The sequence below is a fragment of the Apodemus sylvaticus genome, chromosome 15 (assembly GCF_947179515.1).
Source record: "Apodemus sylvaticus chromosome 15, mApoSyl1.1, whole genome shotgun sequence".
Classification (NCBI taxonomy): Eukaryota; Metazoa; Chordata; class Mammalia; order Rodentia; family Muridae; genus Apodemus; species Apodemus sylvaticus.
Genome location: NC_067486.1, coordinates 64,734,093 through 64,756,950, shown reverse-complemented (window position 1 = coordinate 64,756,950; position 22,858 = coordinate 64,734,093). Strand labels below are relative to the sequence as shown.

The 22,858-nt window shown below is 43.8% G+C and overlaps 1 protein-coding gene across 1 annotated transcript in view; it reads left to right on the top strand.

The window, feature by feature from the left end:
• Positions 1-22,858, top strand: part of Hspbap1 (HSPB1 associated protein 1) — a 54,666-nt gene that overhangs the window by 9,195 nt on the left and 22,613 nt on the right. Inside the window, exon 2 of the mRNA XM_052158521.1 lies at positions 9,125-9,310. Within this exon, the coding sequence (XP_052014481.1) occupies positions 9,125-9,310 (186 nt within the window). The remainder of the gene's footprint in view (positions 1-9,124; positions 9,311-22,858) is intronic.

The window sequence follows — 22,858 nt, the reverse complement described above, 5'->3', positions numbered from 1 at the left end:
CTGGCTTGCTTCCCCTGGCTTGCTCAGCCTGCTCTCTTATAGAACCCAAGAGCACCAGCCCAGAGGTGGTACCACCCACAAGGGGCCCTCACCACTTGATCACTAATTGAGAAAATGCCCCACAGCTGGATCTCATGGAGGCACTTCCCCAACTGAAACTCCTTTCTCTATGATAACTCCAGCCTGTGTCAAGTTGACACACGAAACTAGCCAGACTTTTTTTTTTCATATTTTCTTTATTTACATTTCAAATGTTTTCCCTTTCTAGGTCTCCCCTTCGGAAACCTCCATCCCATCCTGAGACAAATTATTTTTAACTTCAGAAACTTTGTTATATTTTATCAGTATTAGGAGAGTCTTCTGAAAAATTAAATGTTCTTTGTTTTCATCTTATTGTTAATTTTAGATACAAATCCAACTCATATATTAATCACTATAGCCAGATAGAGCACTAGGAAATTCAGAGAAATTAGGTTTCAAAGTAACTTACGTTTTGCATGATTTTTCTTTTTTAATTACTGAAAATGGCAGATCACTCTTTTATGTTTCAACTGTCCCTAAAGAATTAATAATAGTAACCAGACTGCAACAGATAGACTAGCTATGCTGGCTTTTTTTTTTCTTTGTTGTTGTTTTATTGAATATGCTGTGTTTGAAGGGAGAATAGATGATTGTGTAACATCTGGATCAGTAAATCTACCATTTCTTCCTAGCAGTTTCTAACCCTAATTAGAAATCCTTGCTTGCAAGTTTGAACCTAAATACATTTAAATATCTTTAAAGGCTATTGAGAATACTTCAGAATCTTTACAGCTCTTTTCAAGTATTCCTGATATGTAATGACTGGGTATAGCCCCAGGTATTTAATTAATAGGATGTGGTCTTACATCCTTCTCTTAAGGAAATCTCCAGGCTTAAACTTGCTAGTTTAATGACCCAGTTCATTGTTGATTAAACTACCAGAAGCCTAATGAGTTTTATCTCACAACCATTGTTTATTTCACTGTGGGCCGCAAATTCTGTGATATATGAAGTTTTCTATTATAGTAACCATCTGATTGCTTGTTTTGTTTTGTTTTGTTCTACACACATTTAATAGCAGTTTTCATTCACTTGGCAAAAGTTTGGTCTGTATCCCAGTCACTAGATCAGTTGCTTTCTCAGCAAAGTTTGGTTTCATGGACTTTGGTTAAATCATCTCTGGGGTGTCCCAAGATTTTTGTGAGGGGCATTCAAAACTGATATGTTGGCTTAGATTTGAGAGAAGGGAAGTCAGTCCCTACCCTGGAAGCATCAATACATCCGATTGTCTTTGCCTGTCATTGTTCTAGAAGTGTAATGGTCAAAGTTTGAACGTTTTGCCACATTAGAGCTAAGAGATGTATGGCGAGTCAGAGCAGCCAGGATTTATCAGGTTGAAGGCACTACAAAGGGAGAGGAAGGATGTCCCTCAGTGTCCTCCAGTTATGAACTATTAATAACAACGGAGTCTTGACTATAGAGGCTTATTGTCATAAAAATAGAAGTTTGCTGAAGCAACACAAAGGTGAATGTCTTGTGCTCTTTTGCCAAACTTTGCAATTTTCCTTTTTTTTCCCATGCAATTGTTAAGTCTGTTTTCAGACAGAATAGGCACAGGAGAGGAAGGGGAGGATAAGGGCCAAAAGCTGACTCAGGAACTAGCATACTTGTGCAGTACACATATAATAATATGGCGGTATTAGGTAGGCAGATAAACTAGTAGTCTACTGCAGGTATAACATGTTTCCCCAAGCATTCCTGTCTTGCCCAAAATATCTAAGGATTAATACCTGTGAATTGATCTTGAGGTTTCCTCAACTTGTCATAGGTCATAGTCTCTGATAAGTTATTTCTCCACCGGTGAAATGAGCCAATTCAAGCCAGATTTTGTGTGTGTGTGTCTGTGTGTGTATGTATGTGTGTGTATGTCTGTGTGTGTGTGTGTGTCTGTGTGTGTGTGTTTATTTTCAGACTGCAGGTTTATTGGAAAGCTGCTCTCTGGTAGATGAGTTTCCTAGGGAAGTGAGAGAGGAGAGTGAGGAAGAGAGAAAGAAAGAACTTGTGGAGGGAGGGAGAGCCAGAGCCAGAGCCAGAGCCCATGAGGGAAGGGCTGGGTTATAAAGGGTAGAGGCTGGGGCCTTGCTGTGCCTGGTAGGGACTGAGGGATGCTGGGAGAACCTGGAGGCTGGCAAGGTTGGCTTTGGTATGTAAATTACACTCCTCAGTCCCTTGTCCTGGAGTCTGAAATAGTCTCTATGCTGACTGGAGTCCTGTCTTCTTGACCCAAGGACATCAGAAAAAGGGGAAGAATCTCAACTGACAAAATGCCTCCTTTAGGCTGGCTGTAGGCAACTCTGTGAGGCACTTTCTTGATTAATGTAGGAGGGCTTAGCCCAATGTGGGTGAAGCTACCCTTGGGCACTTTGTCCTGTATTATACTAAAGCAAATTGAGAAGCCAGTAAGCAGCATTCCTCCACAGCCTCTACTTCAGTTCCTTCTGCCACCTTCCTTTCTTGAGTTCTAGCCCTGGCTTCCCTCAGTGAACGACTACGTAAGCAAAATATCCTTTCCTCCCGAGGTTGCTTTTGGATCAGGTGTTTATCACAGGGATGGGAAGCAAAAAGGGTCATTCTCTCACTCTGTCACCGCCTCCTTTCTTCTGGTGTGTTAGTATCACTCCAACTCTGCCATCATTGCCTTCCCTGTTGGCACCTTTTGTTGTTGACAACATCACTTTCCTCACTTGGCTTTTGTAATGACTCAGTCAGTTCAGCCCCACTTCCCAAGTCAGTTCATGTTTCAGTGCTTTTCTACGTGTTTCTACTTTTAGTATATATAATATGCTATGTGGTTACTTGGTAAGTATTTTAGGAACAGTAGGAATCCACACTTAGCTGCTGTAGTCTGGATTTAGTTAATTTGTGTATATTTATGTGCTATTATAATATATATGTGCCTATATGTTAAACGTATGATTTATCAGAGTGATTTCTATAGTATGAGTTATTTGTGTTACTGAGATGGATGGTACTTTAAGGCTTTGGCTTCATTTCCCCAATTATTTCCCAACGCAGTTCTAATTTACATGTATGAGCATAGAGTATAAGTATATTGTTTCTTTATTTTTGCTACTGCTTGAGAAGGGTCTCACTGTGCAACCTTGGATGGACTGGAACTCATAGAAATCCACGCACATCTGCCTCCTGAGTGGTTAGACCTTCCTTTTTGAATGTTGAGCACTGAGCCCAGGGTCTACCTCATGTGCAGCAAGCAGTCGGCCCCCATAGCTCTGTTACACTTTTCTTTTTTCTGAGACAGGGTTTCTCTGTGTAGCCCTGGCTGTCCTGGAACTCACTCTGTAGACCAGGCTGGCCTTGAACTCAGAAATCAGCCTGCCTCTGCCTCCCAAGTGCTGGGACTGCCCCACTCTCTGTTAGACTTTTTTATTGTGGGGTTCAGAATGTGTCACTTTGACGTATTGATTATTTGGGGCTAAAAATGTTTGGAAAACAGCAGGTACAAGAAAAGTCCTTGACTTTCCTCTTTCTAAAAGCAGGAAGTCAGACTCCCACTGGAAAGGTATCTTCCTGTACTAAGGGAAAGGAAAGGGGAAGCCATTCGTAGAGCCTGAGATGGCCGCCAACACTGAGGAAGCTGGATAAGCAGACTTGTCATTCTTGTCCCAGCGACTGCCCAAGCCAGACTCCCTTATCTAGTCCTACTTCCCAGCTCACTTTTGTCCTGCCTGCTGTAAGCATGGCGCTCTAAGTCCTGTGGGTCTTCATGTTTTCTGAGGGCTCCTCGGCACATGCACAAGTTACTATGGGAAACCTGAGTGCGCTCTCAGGATAGCTCACCGTGTGTCCTTTCTAACCAGAGACCTATAGGGTGGAAGAGAAGTTTCACCTTTCTGACAGTATTTTGTTGTTGTTGTTGTTGTTGTTGTTGTTGTTGTTGTTGTTAGAGGTGGTTGCGTGTGGGGGGGGGTGTATATACACAAATGTGGAGACTAAAGGAGGATGGATGTGTCTTGCTTGCTGTTTCTTTGCCTTGGTCCTTCAAGACAGCTCACTGATTCTCACCCCGGCTTCCGCACACATGCACATGCGGCCACTCTAGCTTTTTACATGGGTGCTGGGATCTGAGCTCAGGTCCTCATGCTAATGCAGCGTGCATTTTTATTCACTGAGCCGTCTCTCCAGCACTTTAAAAATACGCTTTTTAAAACACATGTCTCATACACAGAGACTCCAGGCACTCTGAATTGTTTGATGCATTAAAGTCCTTGTACTAAACACTCATAGACAGGCAAGAATTAAGACTTTTTGTCACAAGCAGCTGTGCGAGGGACCTTTTGCTCTAGTCAGAAAATCATAAGTAGGCAAGGAACTGTATGCAGTACCCTTACTTTTGGCTGGATTCCCGGGGCTTGTGAACTGAGCTTTTGAATGTATAGTCATCTAGATCTAGGCTCTGAAATCTCAGTCAGAGCTTACTGATCTGTGCTTCCAAAGCCCACGATTTGTGCTCTAGGCCTTTAGAAGTAGGGGCTTACAGCTCTAGTTTTTCGAGCCCTAGATGCTCGAGCGAGCTGCCTATTGCTGGAGGCTCTGAGTATTCAGGGGCTCAGCCCTGGGCAGCCTTACTAGAACACTGCAGCCTCCTTTAAGCTGCGGCTGAGCTGAGGGCCTATGGCATTGGGAGGCTTGAAGACTTCCAACCTGAGAGCCACTCTCTAGTCACCTGACTGCCTAGCACCAAACCCCATGTGCTCATAGTGTGTTGTCTGCTCATGTCACTGGGCACAAAGTACCGTTTAGAAGAGGCTGTGATTGAGACCTGATGTTGCAGCTTGAACAGTCTTTATACAGGAGGGACACTTCTCAGACTGACCTGCTAAGACTGAAACCAGCCTGCCTCTGCAGCCAGAAGAGGGGAGTGGCTGGCTAGTGTGCAGCGCCTAGGAGCACCCGTCACAAGTCTCACAGATATAAAAGGGATTGAGTTTCTAGAAAGAATAAAGAAGAGGAACCGTACCTCTGCTGAAGTTTGGGGCTGGGGAGATAGCTCAGTGGGTAAAGGGCTTCCTGTGCAGGCATGAAAATGGGAGTTCACGTGTTCAGAACACATGTGAAAACAGGGCAGGAATGATAGCCACCTATAATCCCAGCACTCGGGGTAAAGGCAGGGATCCCAGGGCAAGCAGCTGGCTAGACCAGCAGGTTATTGAGCCTTGGGTGCCATTGAGAGCCCCTCCCTCTATAGATTAGGAAGAGAGATATCAGTAAAGTCACCTAACACCAATCTCAAGCCTCCATATGTACCTACACATTTGCATGTGTGTAACACATACACACACACATGTATGTATGTATGTGCACTATACACACGCATATACACCAAAATAAATTCTACATAAAATGACCAAAGTTATAGAGAGTTAAAATGTTGCAGACCAGAACCAAATTACTGTGGGCTATTTTTTAATCCCTTTGAAAGCCATTCATTACCCACCCCTGGGTCTGACTTAACATTCTTGTGACTGTCAAAACCTTTACAGTGTATGCTTAGCAAACCACTAACTTCCAGTTCTCCGAGCTAAGAATGTTAGATAATATACAAAACACACTGCAGAATTTGCCTTGTTTTGCTGTGCCCTGCCTACCTGTGATTCTCACCACTGTGCTTAGTTAATGCATTGATGTTGACTTCCTTTGTTCTGTAACTGATGGACCACCATGTGACCGCCCATACGGTAGAACATGGTGATTGGGGTGGACTGAATCTGTTGCTGGTCATTTTTTGACTCCAGAATAAACTCTTTTCTCTCTTTAAGTGCAGAGCGTGCTTTTTGCACGGATGGGTCCCACTATCCACAGATGCTACAAGTTTATTGTGGAGTCACTAGGAAGGCCCTTCCCTCCTGTCCTGAGTGAGACTTGCTGAAGGATAGGTGTGGCCATCTAGACTTCACCAAGGCTCGTCATGGTTTTGTCAAGGTTTGTCTATAGCTGAAGCAGTTGTGGCATTGGTGGCTATAGTGTTCTTTGCAGCTGGAATGGAATGTTCTTGAAGTGACTGGGGTATATTTGTGTGGCCTCCCTGCCTTGGTGACAGTCTAGCCTGAGGGGGCTGTTCGTAGACACACCCTCTTTAAGGTAACTAAATACAAAGTGGTCAGTCAGGTACCTGTAAAGGGCAGATTAACTCTTGTCTGAAGCTTTGCTCATTTCAGACATTGAATGTTGCTTATGATAAAGACCTAACTTGAAAGAACTTTCTGAATAATATTTGCACACCCATCCAACAGCCCTTGAGGGGCAAGTAGAGCCCTCTGATCTGGGTGTGTAAAGTTACCAACAAAAAGAAATGAAAACAAAACAGAAACCGCCAACTGAAGGAAGACAGAAATGTCTTCCTGTCCCTCTCTGCTTGTCCTCTGTTCCCCCAAACACCCACATGACTCTCACCCCATGCCAGGTCAGGGCTCTTAGGTGCCACCTGCTGAGGGCTGTGAGCCTGTTCACATCACCCAGGGCTTAGGGACAGATTCCAGAGTGTGGGCAGTTTGCTTTGTCTTTAAAAATGAGCCTTACAGGTCTTTGTGACCTCGGGGCTAGCCTGGTCTTCATAGTGAGAGCTCCAGGACAGTGAGGACTATGTAGAGAGACCCTGTTTAGGAAGAAAAGAAGGAAAGAAGGGAGGGAGGGAGGGGGGGGAGGGAGGAAGAAAGAAGGAAAGAAAGGAAGGAAGGAAGGGAGGGAGGGAGAGAGAGAGAGAGAGAGAGAGAGAGAGAGAGAGAGAGAGAGAGAGAGAGAGAGAGAGAAAGAAAGGAAGAAAGAAAGAAAGAAAGAAAGAAAGAAAGAAAGAAAGAAAGAAAGAAAGAAAGAAAGAAAGAAAGAAAGAAAGAAAGAGGAAAAGAGCCTTCCATTAGGGCAGACACATGTTACCCAAGTTCTTCTGTGAGCCCTCCCTAAGCCCTCTCTTTATTAGCCTGGAAGGTTGGGTAGCAAAGGAATTGGGATTCTTCTGAGATTTTTTTGAGAATCATAGATATATGGGAAGCTGTCCTAACTGTCCATACTAGAATGTCTTTAACTAGAAACTCCCCTGCTGGAGAAGTAGCTCTTTGGTGGGATGGTTATCCACATGTAAAAAGGCCCTAGGAAGGAGCCGGACAGAGAAATGAAAGGATAGAGGGAAAGAGATAGACAGAGGGAGCGAGCGAAAGAGAGATGATAAGATAAGTAGGCTGTATGCTGCTAGTGTTATGTCTACTTGACACATCTGAAAGGAGGGAACCTAAATTGAGAAAAAAGCTTCCCTTAGATACAACTGTAAGGCATTTCTTAATTAGTGAATGATGGGGGTGCAGCCCATTGTGGGTGGTGCCGTCCGTCCCTTGGCTGGTGATTCCAGGTTGTATGAGGAAGCAGGCTAAGTAAGCCGTACTGAGCCAGCCAGTGAGCAGCATCCTTCCACGGCCTCCGCATCAGCTCCTGTGTCGTGTCCACCCTCGCCGGCAAGGAATGACGCAACACAGGAAGATCTTCAAGCAGTTTACTCAGGACCCTTGTACTTCTTCTCCTTCTTCTCCCTCTTCTGACTCCTGTACTACTTCTTCTTCTGACCCCGAGAGAATCAGCCCAGCCCTTAAATACTAATAGCCAGCCAATCAGGCTTAGCCATGTGGGCATTGCTGATAGGTTGTATCCACGTGGAAGGCGCAAGACTCAACAGGCGCCACCCAAATAAGGACTTGTTAACAGTTAACGACAGTTAACGAGCAAGCAGCTCCCTACACTCCTGCCTCCAGGTTTCTGCCCAGTTTGAGCTCCTGTCCTGACTTCCTTCAGCACTGGACAGTTCTGTAAAGATGTAAGCCAAATTAACCCTTTCCTCTGTCATGGTGTTGTGTCCCAGCAATGGTAACCCTAACACAGACAGACAGACAGACAGATGTCTGTCTAGATAGATGGAGAGGTAACATAGAATAAATGGAGCAGTAGTACACTATCCTTTCCAAAGTTAAATTTCTATAATTTTGAGACAGAGTCTCACATAGCCCAGGCTGACTTCAGATATTCTGTATGGCCTTGAATTTGCTTCTGCTTCCAGAGTGCTAGGATTATAATCACATGCCACCATATGGTTGGGGGGGGGGGTGTCGATAGAGTGAAATGTGAAGCAGGCACTGTTCCAGTTGAGCTCTATCTACAACTCAGACTCTGAAATCTGAGCACTCAGAACATCATAGTTTGGTATCTCCTAACTGGTCACAAGTGTATTGAAACCAAGGGTGAGCATGGATCTCTATTTCATCGCTTTTATAGACTCGCCATATAACTCAGGCTAGCCTGGAACTCACTGTGCAGCCCAGGCTGGCCAGCTCCCAAATGCTGGGATTACAGTCTTGTGCCACCCAGTTGTATCTTCTATTTTAGAAACTAATAAAAATCTGTCTATTCCCGAGTGACTCCATAAGTGCTATGTTACAATTTTTTCCCTATTTTAAAATGATAGTGGTTAGAAAGCCCCCCACCCCGCCCTTGACGGGGTTTCTCTGTATAGCCCTGGCACTCACTCCGTAAACCAGGCTGGCCTCAAACTCAGAAATCCGCCTGCCTCTGCCTCCAAGAGTGCTGGGATTACAGGCATGCGACACCACCCGCCTGACTGTTAGAAAGCTTTTTTAAAATTAAAATTTTACTATTAGCATTGAAAATTATAAATATTTACCAACCTTAAATTTTAATATTAAAAAAAAAATCACTTGAAGAATTATGTTAGCAGGAGTGGCGCCTTACACCTACAACCTAGGTATTTGCAAGGCTGAAGCAGGGGATCTCCATGAGTTCCAAGCCAGCCCGAAGTACACCTTAAATTCCAGGCTAACCTGAACTGTAGCTTGAGACCCTGTCTCCCCCTCACCCCCCACCCCCCCCCCAAAAAAAGGGAAGAATTCAGCCCTTTGAGTGTGCAGTTGCATGGAAGGGTTTGCCAGAATAGAAACTGCATCAGCCATTCTCTCGCCATAATATAGGACATAATGACGCACTTATCTGTCCATTGTTGTCTGATGCTGTGCTTCTCTCTCCTCAGGTGAACGCCGCAAACCTTTTACACCAGAGAAAGCAAAAGAGATTATAATGTCCTTACAGCAGCCTGCAATCTTCTGTAACATGGTTTTTGATTGGCCATCACGACACTGGACTGCGAAGCACCTTTCTGAGGTCTTGGAGGGCAAGCAGATACGATTCAGAATGGGCCTGAGAGGCACAGGCACAGGTAATGGCCACGGCAGCCCCTCCTCCGTAGCACCCCAACGTGCTCACCCCATCTGGATCGAGGCAGTCCTTTATGTCTAATCCTCTTTGACTACCCACTGTACAGACAGGAAATGTTACAAGAAAGTGTGGGGAAAATAGTTTGACTTCATACAGAATATTTTTCCCCTTGTTCAAACAATGGGTTTAAACACCTACACAAAATGCAAATCTGCTAATTCACATATTCAGCATGTTGCTAGACATTGTTGTGGCTGATTGAGCAAGGAAGACAATATATATGTTAATGCGCTACCGCTTGTGCCCCTTTCAGCTGAGGAACATCAGCACTATAATACCACAGAACCGCAGCAGAACACTCGCTAGGAGTCTGCGTGGTGGGCCCTTCGCTGTGGTTCATCTGGGACCCACTCCTACATGTGTGGTCCCAGGCTACTTAGGACATGTAGTCTTGCTTATAACCTTACCTTACTGTGTGGTCTGCTTGGCCTTTATTGTACTCCACAGGCATGAAATGTATGTATGTGTCTCTGTGCAAGGGAGGCAACATTGAACTGGTCCCACCTGTGAAACAAACCCTCAAGGCCTCACGGGGTTGCCTGGGCAGGTTTCCGCCTCCTTCCGCTGCCATCCTGTGTAGTTGGGCACAGGCTGCGCTGCACTGCCTTTGTTTTTGTTTTTATCTTTTGTTATTTTTGCTTATTTGCCTTTGTTTTCTAGAGCACTTTGAAAATTTTGACATTTTTGCCATCATGAGATAAAGTGATTATCCTTATCTCTAAACTGTCACCATTCTAAAAGACAGAGATGATATGTTTCTAATCTGAAGCTGTCTGTGCTGTGCTCTGCACTCACTGGCATTTCAGAATGAGTGACACGGTCCTGCAGAAACTCAGTGTGCATTGCAGAAAGCATGCCGACCTATTAATAGCCTGAGAGGAGCTAGGATGTTCCCAGTCTCCCTTTCAGCCGCAGCTCCACGCTCCTTTCCCTCGCTTGACCTTGTAGGATATAACCTGCAATTTGCTTTCGGTGTCTAGAGCCATTTTGGACTCCTGAGACAGACAGAACACAATTACTAAAGTTTGGTGTCTCCTTCTAACCACAAACTTGATTGTACTTAAAACCAGATTATATGTTTTCCTTTTTGATTTTGTGAAACAAATCTGCCACTGCAGTGTTTGTTCCTGAATTGAAGAGAAATACAAATTGTGGAGTCTTCACACCCTGCTTAGACTCCAGACACCACAGCACTGCTGGTAACTAGTGCTCATTAGATGAGAGTGACTTACCTGAATTCCCCTGCTTACTCTGCTTTCCCCCTTCCTAAGGGTGAGAGGACTGTTTTTGCAGATGAGTCACAGTAATTTGACTTTTTCAAGTTAATACTTAAGTCTAAAAGGAATTTTTACAAAGCCTCTCTGCAGTTGTGAGAAACCATTAAGTTTTTAGTAAAGGTAGCATATTTAACAATTGAAATAAGATTCTCGCTGGGCAGTGGTGGTGTATGCCTGTAATCCCAGCACTTGGGAGGCAGAGGCAGGCGGATTTCTGAGTTCGAGGCCAGCCTGGTCTACAGAGTGAGTTCCAGGACAGCCAGGCTACACAGAGAAACCCTGTTAATAAATAAATAAATAAATAAACAAACAAACAAACAAATAAATTTTCGTAGCATTTAGCCATTTGAAAGTACCTAATCAGTGGTTAACATTTTCACAGACGTACAGCCCACTTTCTAATTTCAGAATGTGTCATCCCATAACAAGGCCAGTGTCCTGCAACACCAGTCTACTTCCGTGTGTCTAAATGTATCCATTCTGGATGTCATAATAGAGGCACAGAGCTAGCCCCTGCATCTGGTTTCTTTCACATAGCCTGTTTTCAAGGCTCATCCATACACAAATATAAATTAAACATCTCTAATCTGAAATGCTTTAGAATCCTCAGTTTTAAGCACCAACACAATGCTTCCACTGGAAAATTCCGTACCTGCTCTCACAAGGCAAAATGTATGATAATATTGTATAATAATAGCCACCTTTTGCCTATGTTGCTCATAGGAAGATAGGAAGTAGAAATGAATTTCATAGTAGCCTTGGGTTCAAGCCATAAAACTGTTCCTTCTGTATATGCAAGTATTCCAAAACCCAGAAAAAAATACGAAATAAAAAGCAAACCACTTCTGACCCCGGGCATTTCAGATAAGGGATTCTCAGCCGGTGTGTATCAGGCTTCCTTTATCTTTCTTACCAAGTGATACTCTGTACGTAAGAGTGTGTACATCCTGCTTGCTCATCAGTAGATGGCAATGCAGGGGCTTCTCTGCACTCTACTGTTAGGATAATGCTCCCATGCACATTTGTGAAGTGGAAGCTTGTATTTCTTTGGGAAGTTAGTTATGTCAAATGATGGTTTGCTGGGCACACAGGAGAAAGGACGCCTTTCTAAAGCAGACACGTGAAAGACTGATGTCCTAGAGCAGACCCAGGTGAGAGGGTGTTGGATATAGCAGACACGTGAAAGACTGTTGTCCTAGAGCAGACCCAGGTGAGAGGGTGTTGGATATAGCAGACACGTGAAAGACTGTTGTCCTAGAGCAGACCCAGGTGAGAGGGTGTTGGATATAGCACACACGTGAAAGACTGTTGTCCTAGAGCAGACACAGGTGACAGGGTGTTGGATATAGCAGACACGTGAAAGACTGTTGTCCTAGAGCAGACCCAGGTGAGAGGGTGTTGGATATAGCAGACACGTGGAAGACTGTTGTCCTAGAGCAGACCCAGGTGAGAGGGTGTTGGATATAGCAGACACGTGAAAGACTGTTGTCCTAGAGCAGACCCAGGTGAGAGGGTGTTGGATATAGCAGACACGTGAAAGACTGTTGTCCTAGAGCAGACCCAGGTGAGAGGGTGTTGGATATAGCAGACCCGTGATAGGATGCTTGAGGAAGGAGTGTAAGTATGACCCCACAGACAGTGGGAGACAAGCACTGGGCTTTGGTTTGGGTTGCTCCGCCTCACTGTTCTTCGCCAAAGACACCCATGTATTGCTTTGCCTTACATAGCATTGTTGAGCTCAGCTTCTGGTAATGCTGCCATTGAGAGAAACTTACCCAAGAACTGCTCATGGAGTTCCTGCTGCAGGTTGCTGCTTCTGTGGCCTTACCTCAGGCTGGTTCTTCACAGTTGAACTACAGCTGCCTGGTGTGTCTGCCTGCCTAGAGGACTGGTCTGCGGCTGCTGAGTCACATTTGGTGTTTGCTGTGGGGGCTAAACTGCTGTCCAAGAAGATCAGGCTTGCTCCCCAGAAGTATTGCTGAACAGGTCCACTTCCCCCATATCCTAATAACTGTTCTTCTACCTCTGCTGGGTGGTGGGCTAGAGGAGAGGGTGAACCCTTGTTAAAAGTAGGTTACAAAAAACATAGGCCTGCACATGGTGCAGAGTTGGAGTGGAGCTGTTTTCCTTCCTCATGAGTATATAGAGCTAGCAGGACACACACACACACCACTCACTGCTATGCTTCTTAACCTCCATGGAACTGCATTCCATATGGCCTTACCATTTGCCATGCTCACCAGCTATGTGGGAAGGTTCCAGTTTTCCCACCACCTTGCCAACACTTCTCCACCTCTTGCCTCCCCACCCTTTTCTCAGTTGTAGCCGTGTTGATGTGTGTAAGGACATACTCCATTGTGGTTCTGATTGGCCTTGTTCTGTGACTAATGGTGCCTTTTTGTAGTTTTGCTAGACAGTAGCAATGTGTGTTTATATTTTTTGCTTGATTTCTTTTTTTTTCTTTTTTTTTTTTAATCTATTTTTTGGGGGGGGGGGGGAGGGTTTGAGACAGGGTTTCTCTGTGTAGCTCCAGCTGTCCTGGAACTCACTCTGTAGACCAGGCTGGCCTTGAACTCTGAAATCCTCCTGCCTCTGTCTCCCAAGTGCTGGGATTAAAGGCTTGTGCCACCACCGCCTGGCCTTTTGCTTGATTTCTAATGGAGGCTCTAGTAGTTGATTTGAAAGAGCTCTTTATATATCCTAGAGATTAAAATTACATGCAGCCACATACACAAACAATATAATTTTTAAGAAAGCTGTGTGACCTTGGGCAGGTCAATTAACTTTTCTGTATGTTAGAAATATTTTCAAAACTAAATGATTTCATCGTGTATAGTATTGCATTCCTTTACTCAAAACACTTAGAAGGTAGATCTCTGAGTTCAAAGCCAGCCTGGTCTATTTAGTGAGTTCTAAGCCAGCTAAAGTTATATTGTGAGATCCTGTCTCAGGACAAAAATAAGTTTATATGCACAAAGTACTTAGAATGGTGCCTACATAGTAAGTATTCAACAAATATCACTTAACATACAAATAATTTAAAAATGAAAAATAGGGTTAATTTAAAAAACAAATTGGAAAAGGCCACAGAAATTTAAAGATGCCTTATTTGGCTGCTTTTTTTTTTTTTTTAAATTTGAGACAGATTTCACTGTGTAGTTCTGGCTGTCCTAGAGCTCTCTGTATAACAGACTGGCCTTGAACTCACAGAGGTCTGCTGCTTCTGCCTTTTGAGTGTTGCAATTAAAGTTGTATACCATTATGCCTGGCAAATGTGTAGCACTGGCTATCCTTGAACTTTTAATGATTGGTTGGTTGGTTGCTTGATTTTGTATGGGTGTTTTGCCTTTGTATATGTCTCTGTGCTATGTGTGTGCCTGATGCCCGTGGGAGCCAGAAGGGGACATCAGATCCCCTGGAACTGGACTTAGAGATCTTTGTGAGCTGCCATGTGGATGCTGGGAATCATACCCAGGTCATCTGGAAGGACAGAGTGCTCTTAACCACTGAGCATCTCTCCAGCCCAACCTGGTTGTATTTAACAGGTTGTGTTTAAAAATTAAAATTATTGATTGTCACAGGCTGCTTTATTTTTCTCTCGGCATATTCAGAGGAACATCCTATAACATTAAATGTGACTTTTAAACGGCTCCTTAGTGTTCCATTATATGGCAGTATCATACTTTTAAGATGTTCCTGTCTGCTGTGTTCAGATGTGTAGGAGATGAGGCTAGATGCTTTCCACTCAAGTGTTCAGTTGGCACCGAACAGGGAAAAGGACTGCTTCTAAACTGCTTGTGACCTCAAACATGTAAACTTGCCCAAGTGTATGACTATTATCTGTCTAGGATAGATTCCTAGCAGGAGGTCACCAGGTCCAAGGGTGTTTGAATTATCAGCAGCATTCACCAGAGACCTGAGTCACTCTGGGGTCTTGTGACAACTATCTGCTGCTCCATCTCCTAGGCCGAGTCACCTCACCCCTTCAGGGTCACTCTGTTCAACACTTCAGAGTTACAACACTTATCCCAGGCCTTTCCTGAGTGGCATCTCCTCCCTCTAAGGTCCTCCTGCTGTAAGGGGGGAAGGGCCTCATCTCATCCTGGGTGCAGCATCTAGTCACAGTCTTACATTTGTGGAGTGATAAAGTGAAAAGCTTTTGATGCAGGCAATAGGTTTGCAGAGAGATGGCTTCTACGCGTCTGTGTCTTTCAAAACCAAACAAGTTTATCTTTTAGAAAATCTGTTAGGTGAAAGGGTGGTATCTCATTACTGTAATTAACACTTTTGCTGCTGATGCTGAACATAAGTTCATATTTAATAGTAATTCCAGCTTTTTCCTGATAATTGTCCTTTGTTTCAGAGCTTTGGGGGGGTTGCTTTGTTTTATTTACTTTTTTGTTTTGCTTTGTTGTATTGGGGTCTTTTTGGTTTTGGTTTTTTGTTTTGTTGTTGCTGTTGTTGTTTGTTGTTGTTGTTGTTTGAGACAGGGTTTCTCTGTGTATCCCTGGCTGGCTGCGAACCAAGCTGGCCTTGAATTCACAGAGACCCACCCATCTGCCTCTGCACCCTGAGTGCTGGGACTAAAGACATGTACCACCACTGCCCTGTGTGTTTTATGTATACTGTGAATATTTTCCTGTTTATTGTTTGCATCTGTTTTGCTACAGATGTGGGTTTTTTTTTAAATAATTTATTCATTATATATAAGTACACTGTAGCTGTCTTCAGACACAACAGAAGAGAGCATCAGATCTCATTACAGATGGTTGTGAGCCACCATGTGGTTGCTGGGAATCGAACTCAAGACCTCAGAAGAGCCGTCAGTGCTCTTAACCGCTGAGCCATCACTCTAGCCCCGTGCTTTTTTTTTTTTTATAAGCAAATCAGCTAGTGCTCTACAAACATTTATTCTCATTTGTTTTATTTTAAAAACTTCTTCTCTTAAAATAAAGTACTCTGATACTTTCCTCTAAAAGCTTAATGATGGCTTTTGCTGCAGTTTTTCCAAATAGCACAGTTGGGAAGTCTAGCTCCAGCCTCAGGTACTGCTCTGGCATTGGCAGCATCCTTTCCGGTGTCTCTGTGTGTTCTTGTGTCTTCTCCCATCCATTTTGAGGGTACATCTTAAGTTATAGCTTTGGGGCTAATAAAATTACTTGAAAGCACCATCTTAGCACTGATACACATCTTAGTGTTTGAAACTACATCTCAGACAGCCCAGCTTCTCACTTCCTAGTTGCCTGGGACTGTTGTTGCTGTTACTGTTGTTGCTGCTGCTGTTGTTGTTTTTGTTGTTGCTGTTGTTTTTGTTGCTTACCTTGCACCATGGTATCTAGTTCTATAGCTCACTGCACCACTGTATAGCCCAAGCTTGCCCTAAGCTTCAGGTGATCTTCCTGCCTCAGCCTCCACAGGGATTACAGACATGCTGACATAAGGTGCATATATTTTATGCAGCATATATTTCTGTATATATATACATTACATATCAATCAGGATATTGACCGTTTCTTTGTACTTGAAGTATCAAAATTGATCTATTTCTTTTGAAATACGTGGTCCATTGATTCCGTGTTGTATGATAGGACAGACATCAGAAGATCTCTAACTGTAACATGATTTCCACAACTACCCTTGCCCATCCTGCCTACTTCTCCAGCTTCTGGCAAACACTAGACTACTCTGATCTTCTCTTACTCTCCATTTCTCAGTATCTTTGAATTTTATGCATATAAGAGGTTTTTATAGTTACAGAGAGTGCTCACTTTAAAGAAACCCTTCTGACATGAGGCAGAGGATCTCTGTGAATTCAAGGCCAGCCTGGTTTACATAGTGATTTCCAGGACCTCCAGAGTTACACAGAGAGACCCTGTCTCAAAAAAATAAAGGGCTAGGTAGTGGTGGTTGCACGCCTTTAAACCCACTACCCGAGAGGCCAAGCCACGAGGTTCTCTGTGAGTTCAAGGTTTCTTCTCTACAAAGCTAGTTCAGGACAGGACTGCCAAGACTACACAAAAAAACCCTGTCTGAGGGGGGGCAGGGAAGTGAAGTGCTTCTGGGTGCACATGCGTGCTCATACATGCATGCTTGTCTGTCTGTCTGTGTGTGTAGTGCCTGCACATGAGTGTGCTTCTGCATGAGCCATATGTACATGCAGAGACCAGAACAGGATGTTGACTACTGCCGCTCTGCCTTGGGCATGGATATGGGTCTTCTGCTGAACTGGACGTTCACCACTGGACCATCGAGTTCTCAGGATCCACCCGTCTGCCTCACAGGGCTTGGGGTGCAGGCATGTGCAGCCAGGCCTGGCTTTGTGTGGTTTTAGAGATCTGAGCTCAGATCCTTGTGTGGAGGGTAAGCACCATTACCTCCTAAATGAATGGTCCTGGACTCTCTTCTTGGCTGGAGTTCATTAAGCCCTAAAAATGAAGTTTGGAAAGAAGTTTATGTTGTTGTAAAGTTATCTCTCTATGCACAAAAACAGTATCTTACTTACCAAGTCTGTCAGCAAGAAAACTTTGTAGCTATCTTTCATTACTGCTAGTATAGCGAAAATATTTTTGCCATATATATTCAGTATATATAATGGGGAGGTGAAACAGGATGTCTTGTCTTTCTATAGCCTCCTTAAGTTTTAGTGATTTGTACATAGATAAAAGCCATTTACTTCTTCTCTATATTGATTTGTGTTCACTCTTGTGGTATAGGTGGTTGGTTGGTTGGTTGGTTGGTTGTTCCTGTTAAGTCTTATAGAAAGACAGGTACATAACTCTGTAAACAAAATATATATATATATATATATATATATATATATATATATATATATATATATATATATATATATATTGTTTCTTTTGTATTGAGTATATTTCCTTTATCTGTCTTAGGTCTTGTTTAGAATTTTCGGGATGCTTGAAACAGTAATATTAATAACTGGCCTTTAAAAGTAATTGGCATTATTTTTTGTTTTTTATTAATACACAGAAACCATAAGTTTTTTTTTTAATGGATTTATTTTATGTTTGTTAATACACTGTAGCTGTCTTCAGACACACAAGAAGAGGGCATCCGATCTCATTACGGATGGTTGTGAGCCACCATGTGGTCGCTGGGAATTGAACTCAGGACCTCTGGAAGAGCAGCCAGTGCTATTAATCTCTGAGCTATCTCTCCAGCACCCTAAAACATGTTACCAGAGTGTTCAATATATCTAGACATTGCTAATGTTTAAGTCAGCTTAGCATATTTATCTCTGAGTTCCTGTCAGTTCTTTGTGGTGAAACTTTCAAAATTCTTTCTTAGCCCTTTGAAATGCTTAATACCATATGGTGGCCTATAGTTACAAGCCTGTTTTTACAACTTTTTTAAAGCCAGACATGGCAGTATATGCCTTTACTCCCAGTACTTGGGAGGCAGAGGTAGCCAGATCTCTGAATTGGAGGCCAGTCTGTTCTATACAGAGTATATACAGTCTATACAGAGTAAGACTCTGTCTTCAAAAACAAAAACATAATGCCACCCTGAGTTTATTTAGGATATAGTGAGGAGCATGTAGGTTTTTAGACACATTTTAATCAAATCTGTTTGTCACCATGAGTGCTCATTGGCAGCACTGTACCCAGCTGGCAGCAGTGTGTGTGTGTGTGTGTGTGTGTGTGCGCGCGCGCGGTCATGTCCTATTCTAGGTTTAAAAGCAAGCTCAATTTGTACTTCGCTGTGAAGTCTTGCACTGGCGTTGCGACTTCTTGCCTAATACTTGGCAGTTAGTGGTTGAAACTCGGAGCTGCCCTGACTGCTTCATCACTCAATAAAGAGTGGAGTGACAGAAGCAGTAATCCCACTGAATAGAGCAAAGCAGGAGGCCAGCGAGCCACCAGAGGGGCCTGTCACCAACGGAGTCAGAGCACCGCTTTGTGTTGTGCGACTCCGACACAGTGACGGAATCTATTTTGAAACCATCCTGTAAATGAACATATCTGTCATTCCTGTTCATTCTGCTTTCATTTCTGTTTTCATTCCCCCCTCCACAGCAACAGTTCTCAAATGGAAATTTCACATTTCGGATTTTCATTTTTAACGTGCAGAATTTTCTGTGACAGGAAATGCATGCCTCTAATGAGGCCAGATTTTGAAGACTGAAGTGCAGGTTTGCTGGTGGTGAATGCCAACACTGACTGATCTGACCTGTTCCTCCACCCCAGGCAGGGCCAGTTGCTCAGTCAGAAGCTTTAGCATTCAGTCAGTGGGTTGGACTGTGTTGTGTGAAGGGAAAACTCACACACTAAGATCAGAAGTGACTCCTGTGCCCAGCATCCTGAAGTTCTGCTGCTACATACATTTTTGTCACAATGTATTTACTCTTAGTTTCACAGTGAATTCTTGAGGATGCAGTGGTGTTAAGAGCTTGTATCTGTGGCTTGCTGCTTGCCAGGCATTGTTCTTAAGTGCTTTACAGAGCTTCTCAACATTGGAATGGTTTTAAGTTTATAGATTTTTGTCTATTGGGTCAGTGTGGCCTGCTGAAGTTTTCCCACTTCAGAAAGTCAAGAGACAGATTGACCAAGTAGGAAGATTAGGTGACCTGCTTCTGCTCCATCTCTGTTTCCCGGATAAAGATGATTAGAGAACCCTAATGGTTGAGGAAGGAGGGAGAAGATGATTGGATCGTTTTACGGAGTGAGGGAGGAGGGGAAGAGAGACGCTGTTGAAGGAAGAGCTGAGTATCCCTCTGCTGACTGCTCTAATTTTGAAAAGGTTCTAAGTCAATGCGAGGACGAATAGGAAGGACTAATAATAGTACCTGACAGTTACTGAGCCTGTGCTATGTGTCAGGCCTGGGGTTACAGTGCTGTGTCAGGCCTCCCCTCCTAAAGGGCTGTATACTTTACAAAGGACTTCATGATTCCATTTCCTATATTAATTTCCCTGTGATGATTTAAAACACTGCAACTTTTGGAAGATTTCTTTCATTCATAATCTAGTCTCGGCTCCCCGACATCAGACAAGCTAGCACATTCAGATCATAGTCTTCCCTCAAAGCTTCCTGGTTAGCTCTTAGCTGGGACGACAGATCTGCAAGTTCTCTGTGATTCTAGAGAAAGCTGACGTGGAGTTTTTTCTTTTTGTTTGTTTTTGAGATTGGATGGGTAGTTTCACATTTCTGTGATCAAGCACCACATAGAGCTTAAGGGAGCAGAACTTTATTTTGACTCCTGATTTAAAGCACAGGTGGGTAAGGTGACCCAGAACTTAATCCCAGTGCTCAGGAGGGGCGGGCAGGCAATCTCTGAGTTCAAGGCTAGCCTGGTCTACAGAGTGAGGTCCAGGACAGCCAGGACTATGCAGAGAGACCTTGGATCCACCAAAAAAAAAAAAAAAAAAAAAAGGCAGGAGGAGGGGTGGAGCACTTTATTGTGGGAGGAGCATGGCTGCTGAATTGGCTTGGTCTTTGGTGGTAGATAGACATTTGTCACTTGCTTGTTATTTATGAGTGGATCATAAAACACCCAAAGCAGACAGACTTGAACTGGGCCAGGCTATGTAATCTTCTAGCCTTGTCCTTTTAGCCCTATGTCTGCACACTAGACCTCATGTCCAACAGGCCTCACAGCTGTCTTAGTTAGGGTTTCTACTGCTGAGGAGAGATACCATGACCACAGCAGAGCAACTCTTATGAAAGACAACATTTAATTAGGGCTGGCTTACAGTTTCAGAGATTCAGTCCATTATTGTCATGGTGTAAATCATGGTAGCATGCAGGCGGACATAGTCCTTAAAAAGGAACTAAGAATTCTACATCCAGATCAGCAGGAAGAGAGACACTGGGCCTGGGTTGAACATCTGAATCCTAAAGCTCATCCCCAGTGACACAATTCTTCCAACAAGGCCACATCTCTAGTAGTGCCACTCCCTGTGGGCCTCGGGGACCATTTCCATTCAGACCACCACAGCAACCTCCTGGAACAGTGCCCTGGTTTGCTCTCTGCTGCTTCCATGAGCAGTTCTCCAGCCGAAGACCAAGGATTCGAGCACATTCACTAGTTGGGGACGTTTCATATTGAAGCCATAGTACCTGGTCTTGCACTGTCCTCCCTCACACCTCACACATCTTGAGGGTTATAAACATCATTGGCCTTACTGAATTATTCTGTTAGCTCAAGACTGTTTTTTTTTCTTTTGTGTCCCTACAAGCCTAAGCACCATGCTAATCACAAATTATGTGCTTAGTAAATGATCTTGCACCAGCTAAGTTAATGAATAAAAGAACAGACACTAAATTAACATTGTCCAGTTAGTGTTTCTAAGAAGCTCTGTTTGTAAACATGCAGTGCAGAGAGGAAATTTTTCAAGTCACTTATTGCCTTAAGTTTTTTTAATTTAAATTTTCTTTTATTCTCAAGCTCTTTGAGCATAGGATCACTTTACACTTAAAAATTCCTGAAGACTCCAATAATGCAGGCTCTCTCCAGTGATGCTTTCCTTATTTAAAACAGCAAGGACCCCAGAGATGCAGATCTGTGCTCTCGCTGGGCTCTTGCTCCCCCCACCCCCTCTGCTTACCTTATTTAATACAATAAGGACCCCAGAGATGCCTTCTCTCATGATACTTCCTTGTTTAAAACATGGTGCTTTAGTATATACAGCCTGGGAAGCAGGAGCACACCTAGGCGCTTTACCAGGTGGTGCAAACCTTTATTTAGTCTGAAGGCTGAGGCCCATCTGGTCTGCAGGCCAGTCAGGGCAACATGCAGTGCTCAGTCCAACATGACCGTGGTAGAGGAATGGAAAGATGGGGTTCCCACCCCCAGAACTGAGCCAGCAGGGCCTGGGCCTCCAGAAGTGTTGATGGTTACTGTGGGCATAAGACTTGTTTGTATAATAGTATACTTGTTCTCCTGTTCCTCCTTCAAGACTTGTCCTCTTTGCCTAGGGTAATGACTCCATGCTAATCAGAGTCTGGGAGACAAGGGTGTGTCTATGTCTCAGCTAAATGGTAAACACTGTGACCTTCAGGACAGCCCTTAAGGCTATGGGAAAGAACGTTGAAACTTGAGTTCAAAAATATATAATTTCTCAACTATGCAAAATATAAGGATGCATATAAATTGTATAAGGAACTTTATAGATCGAAAGGAACAGAGGCAGCTGTACTATAAGCCAGCTTGTCAGAAAATACAAAGATGGGCAAATTCTTAAGTTCGTGGTCAACAAAAGGAGTTTAGGTCCAGGCCCTGGTTGACCTGGTAAGAATGGTAATTTCAGGGTGTGGTCCCACCGAGCTATCTTATCACCTGCGCTTGGGCTTGCTGTCCTCGGGAATCTAGGGGCTGGGGTCACGGGATGTTGATTCTTGGGATAATCAAAAGGGAACCTGAGGTAATGACTGAATTGATTTACTAAAAAGACTGGGTTTTTGATCTACCGGAGATGGGCAATTTAGAGAGGTTTGTTGTTGTTGTTGTTTGGGTTTGGGGGTGTTTTTTTGTTTTTTTGTTTTTTGAGACAGGTTTTCTCCGTGTAGCCCTGCCTGTCCTGTAACTCACTCTGTAGACCAGGCTGGCCTCAAACTCAGAAATCCTCCTGCCTCTGCCTCCCAGAGTGCTAGGATTACAGGCATGCGCCACCACTGCCCAGCTTAGAGAGTTTTTAGAATTACAAATAAAGACTGTCTTGAACAGGGCAGTCTGGAAAGCTGTCTCTAGCAGTACATAAGCCACCAGCTTATAACCAGTGTTTGACTTCCAGTCATTTGTTCTGCCACTTTCAAACGTCCCTTCTTGGCTGGAGAGCTGGCTCAGTGGTTAAGAGCACTGATTGCTCTTCCAGAGGTCCTGAGTTCAATTCCCAGCAACCACATGGTGGCTCACAACCATCTGTAATGGGATCTGATGCCCTCTTCTGGTGTGTTTGAAGAGAGTGACAGTGTACTCACCACATACATAAAATAAAATAAATCTTAAACACAGACAAACACACACACACACTTCTCTCAGAACCCCTCTCCAAGATGAGGCTGGTCCTTTGCAGTACGGCAACCCAGTCTCACACAAAGATATAATAAACACATGCCACAGGTGTCTGGGAAGTAGCCCCACACCTGTCACTCTTGTTACTTTTCTCATTGCTCTGACCAGACACCCAGCAAGAAGCCACTTAAAGGAGGAAGGGCTTCTCTTGGCCTTGCTTTAGTGAATGCTGTTCTCTCT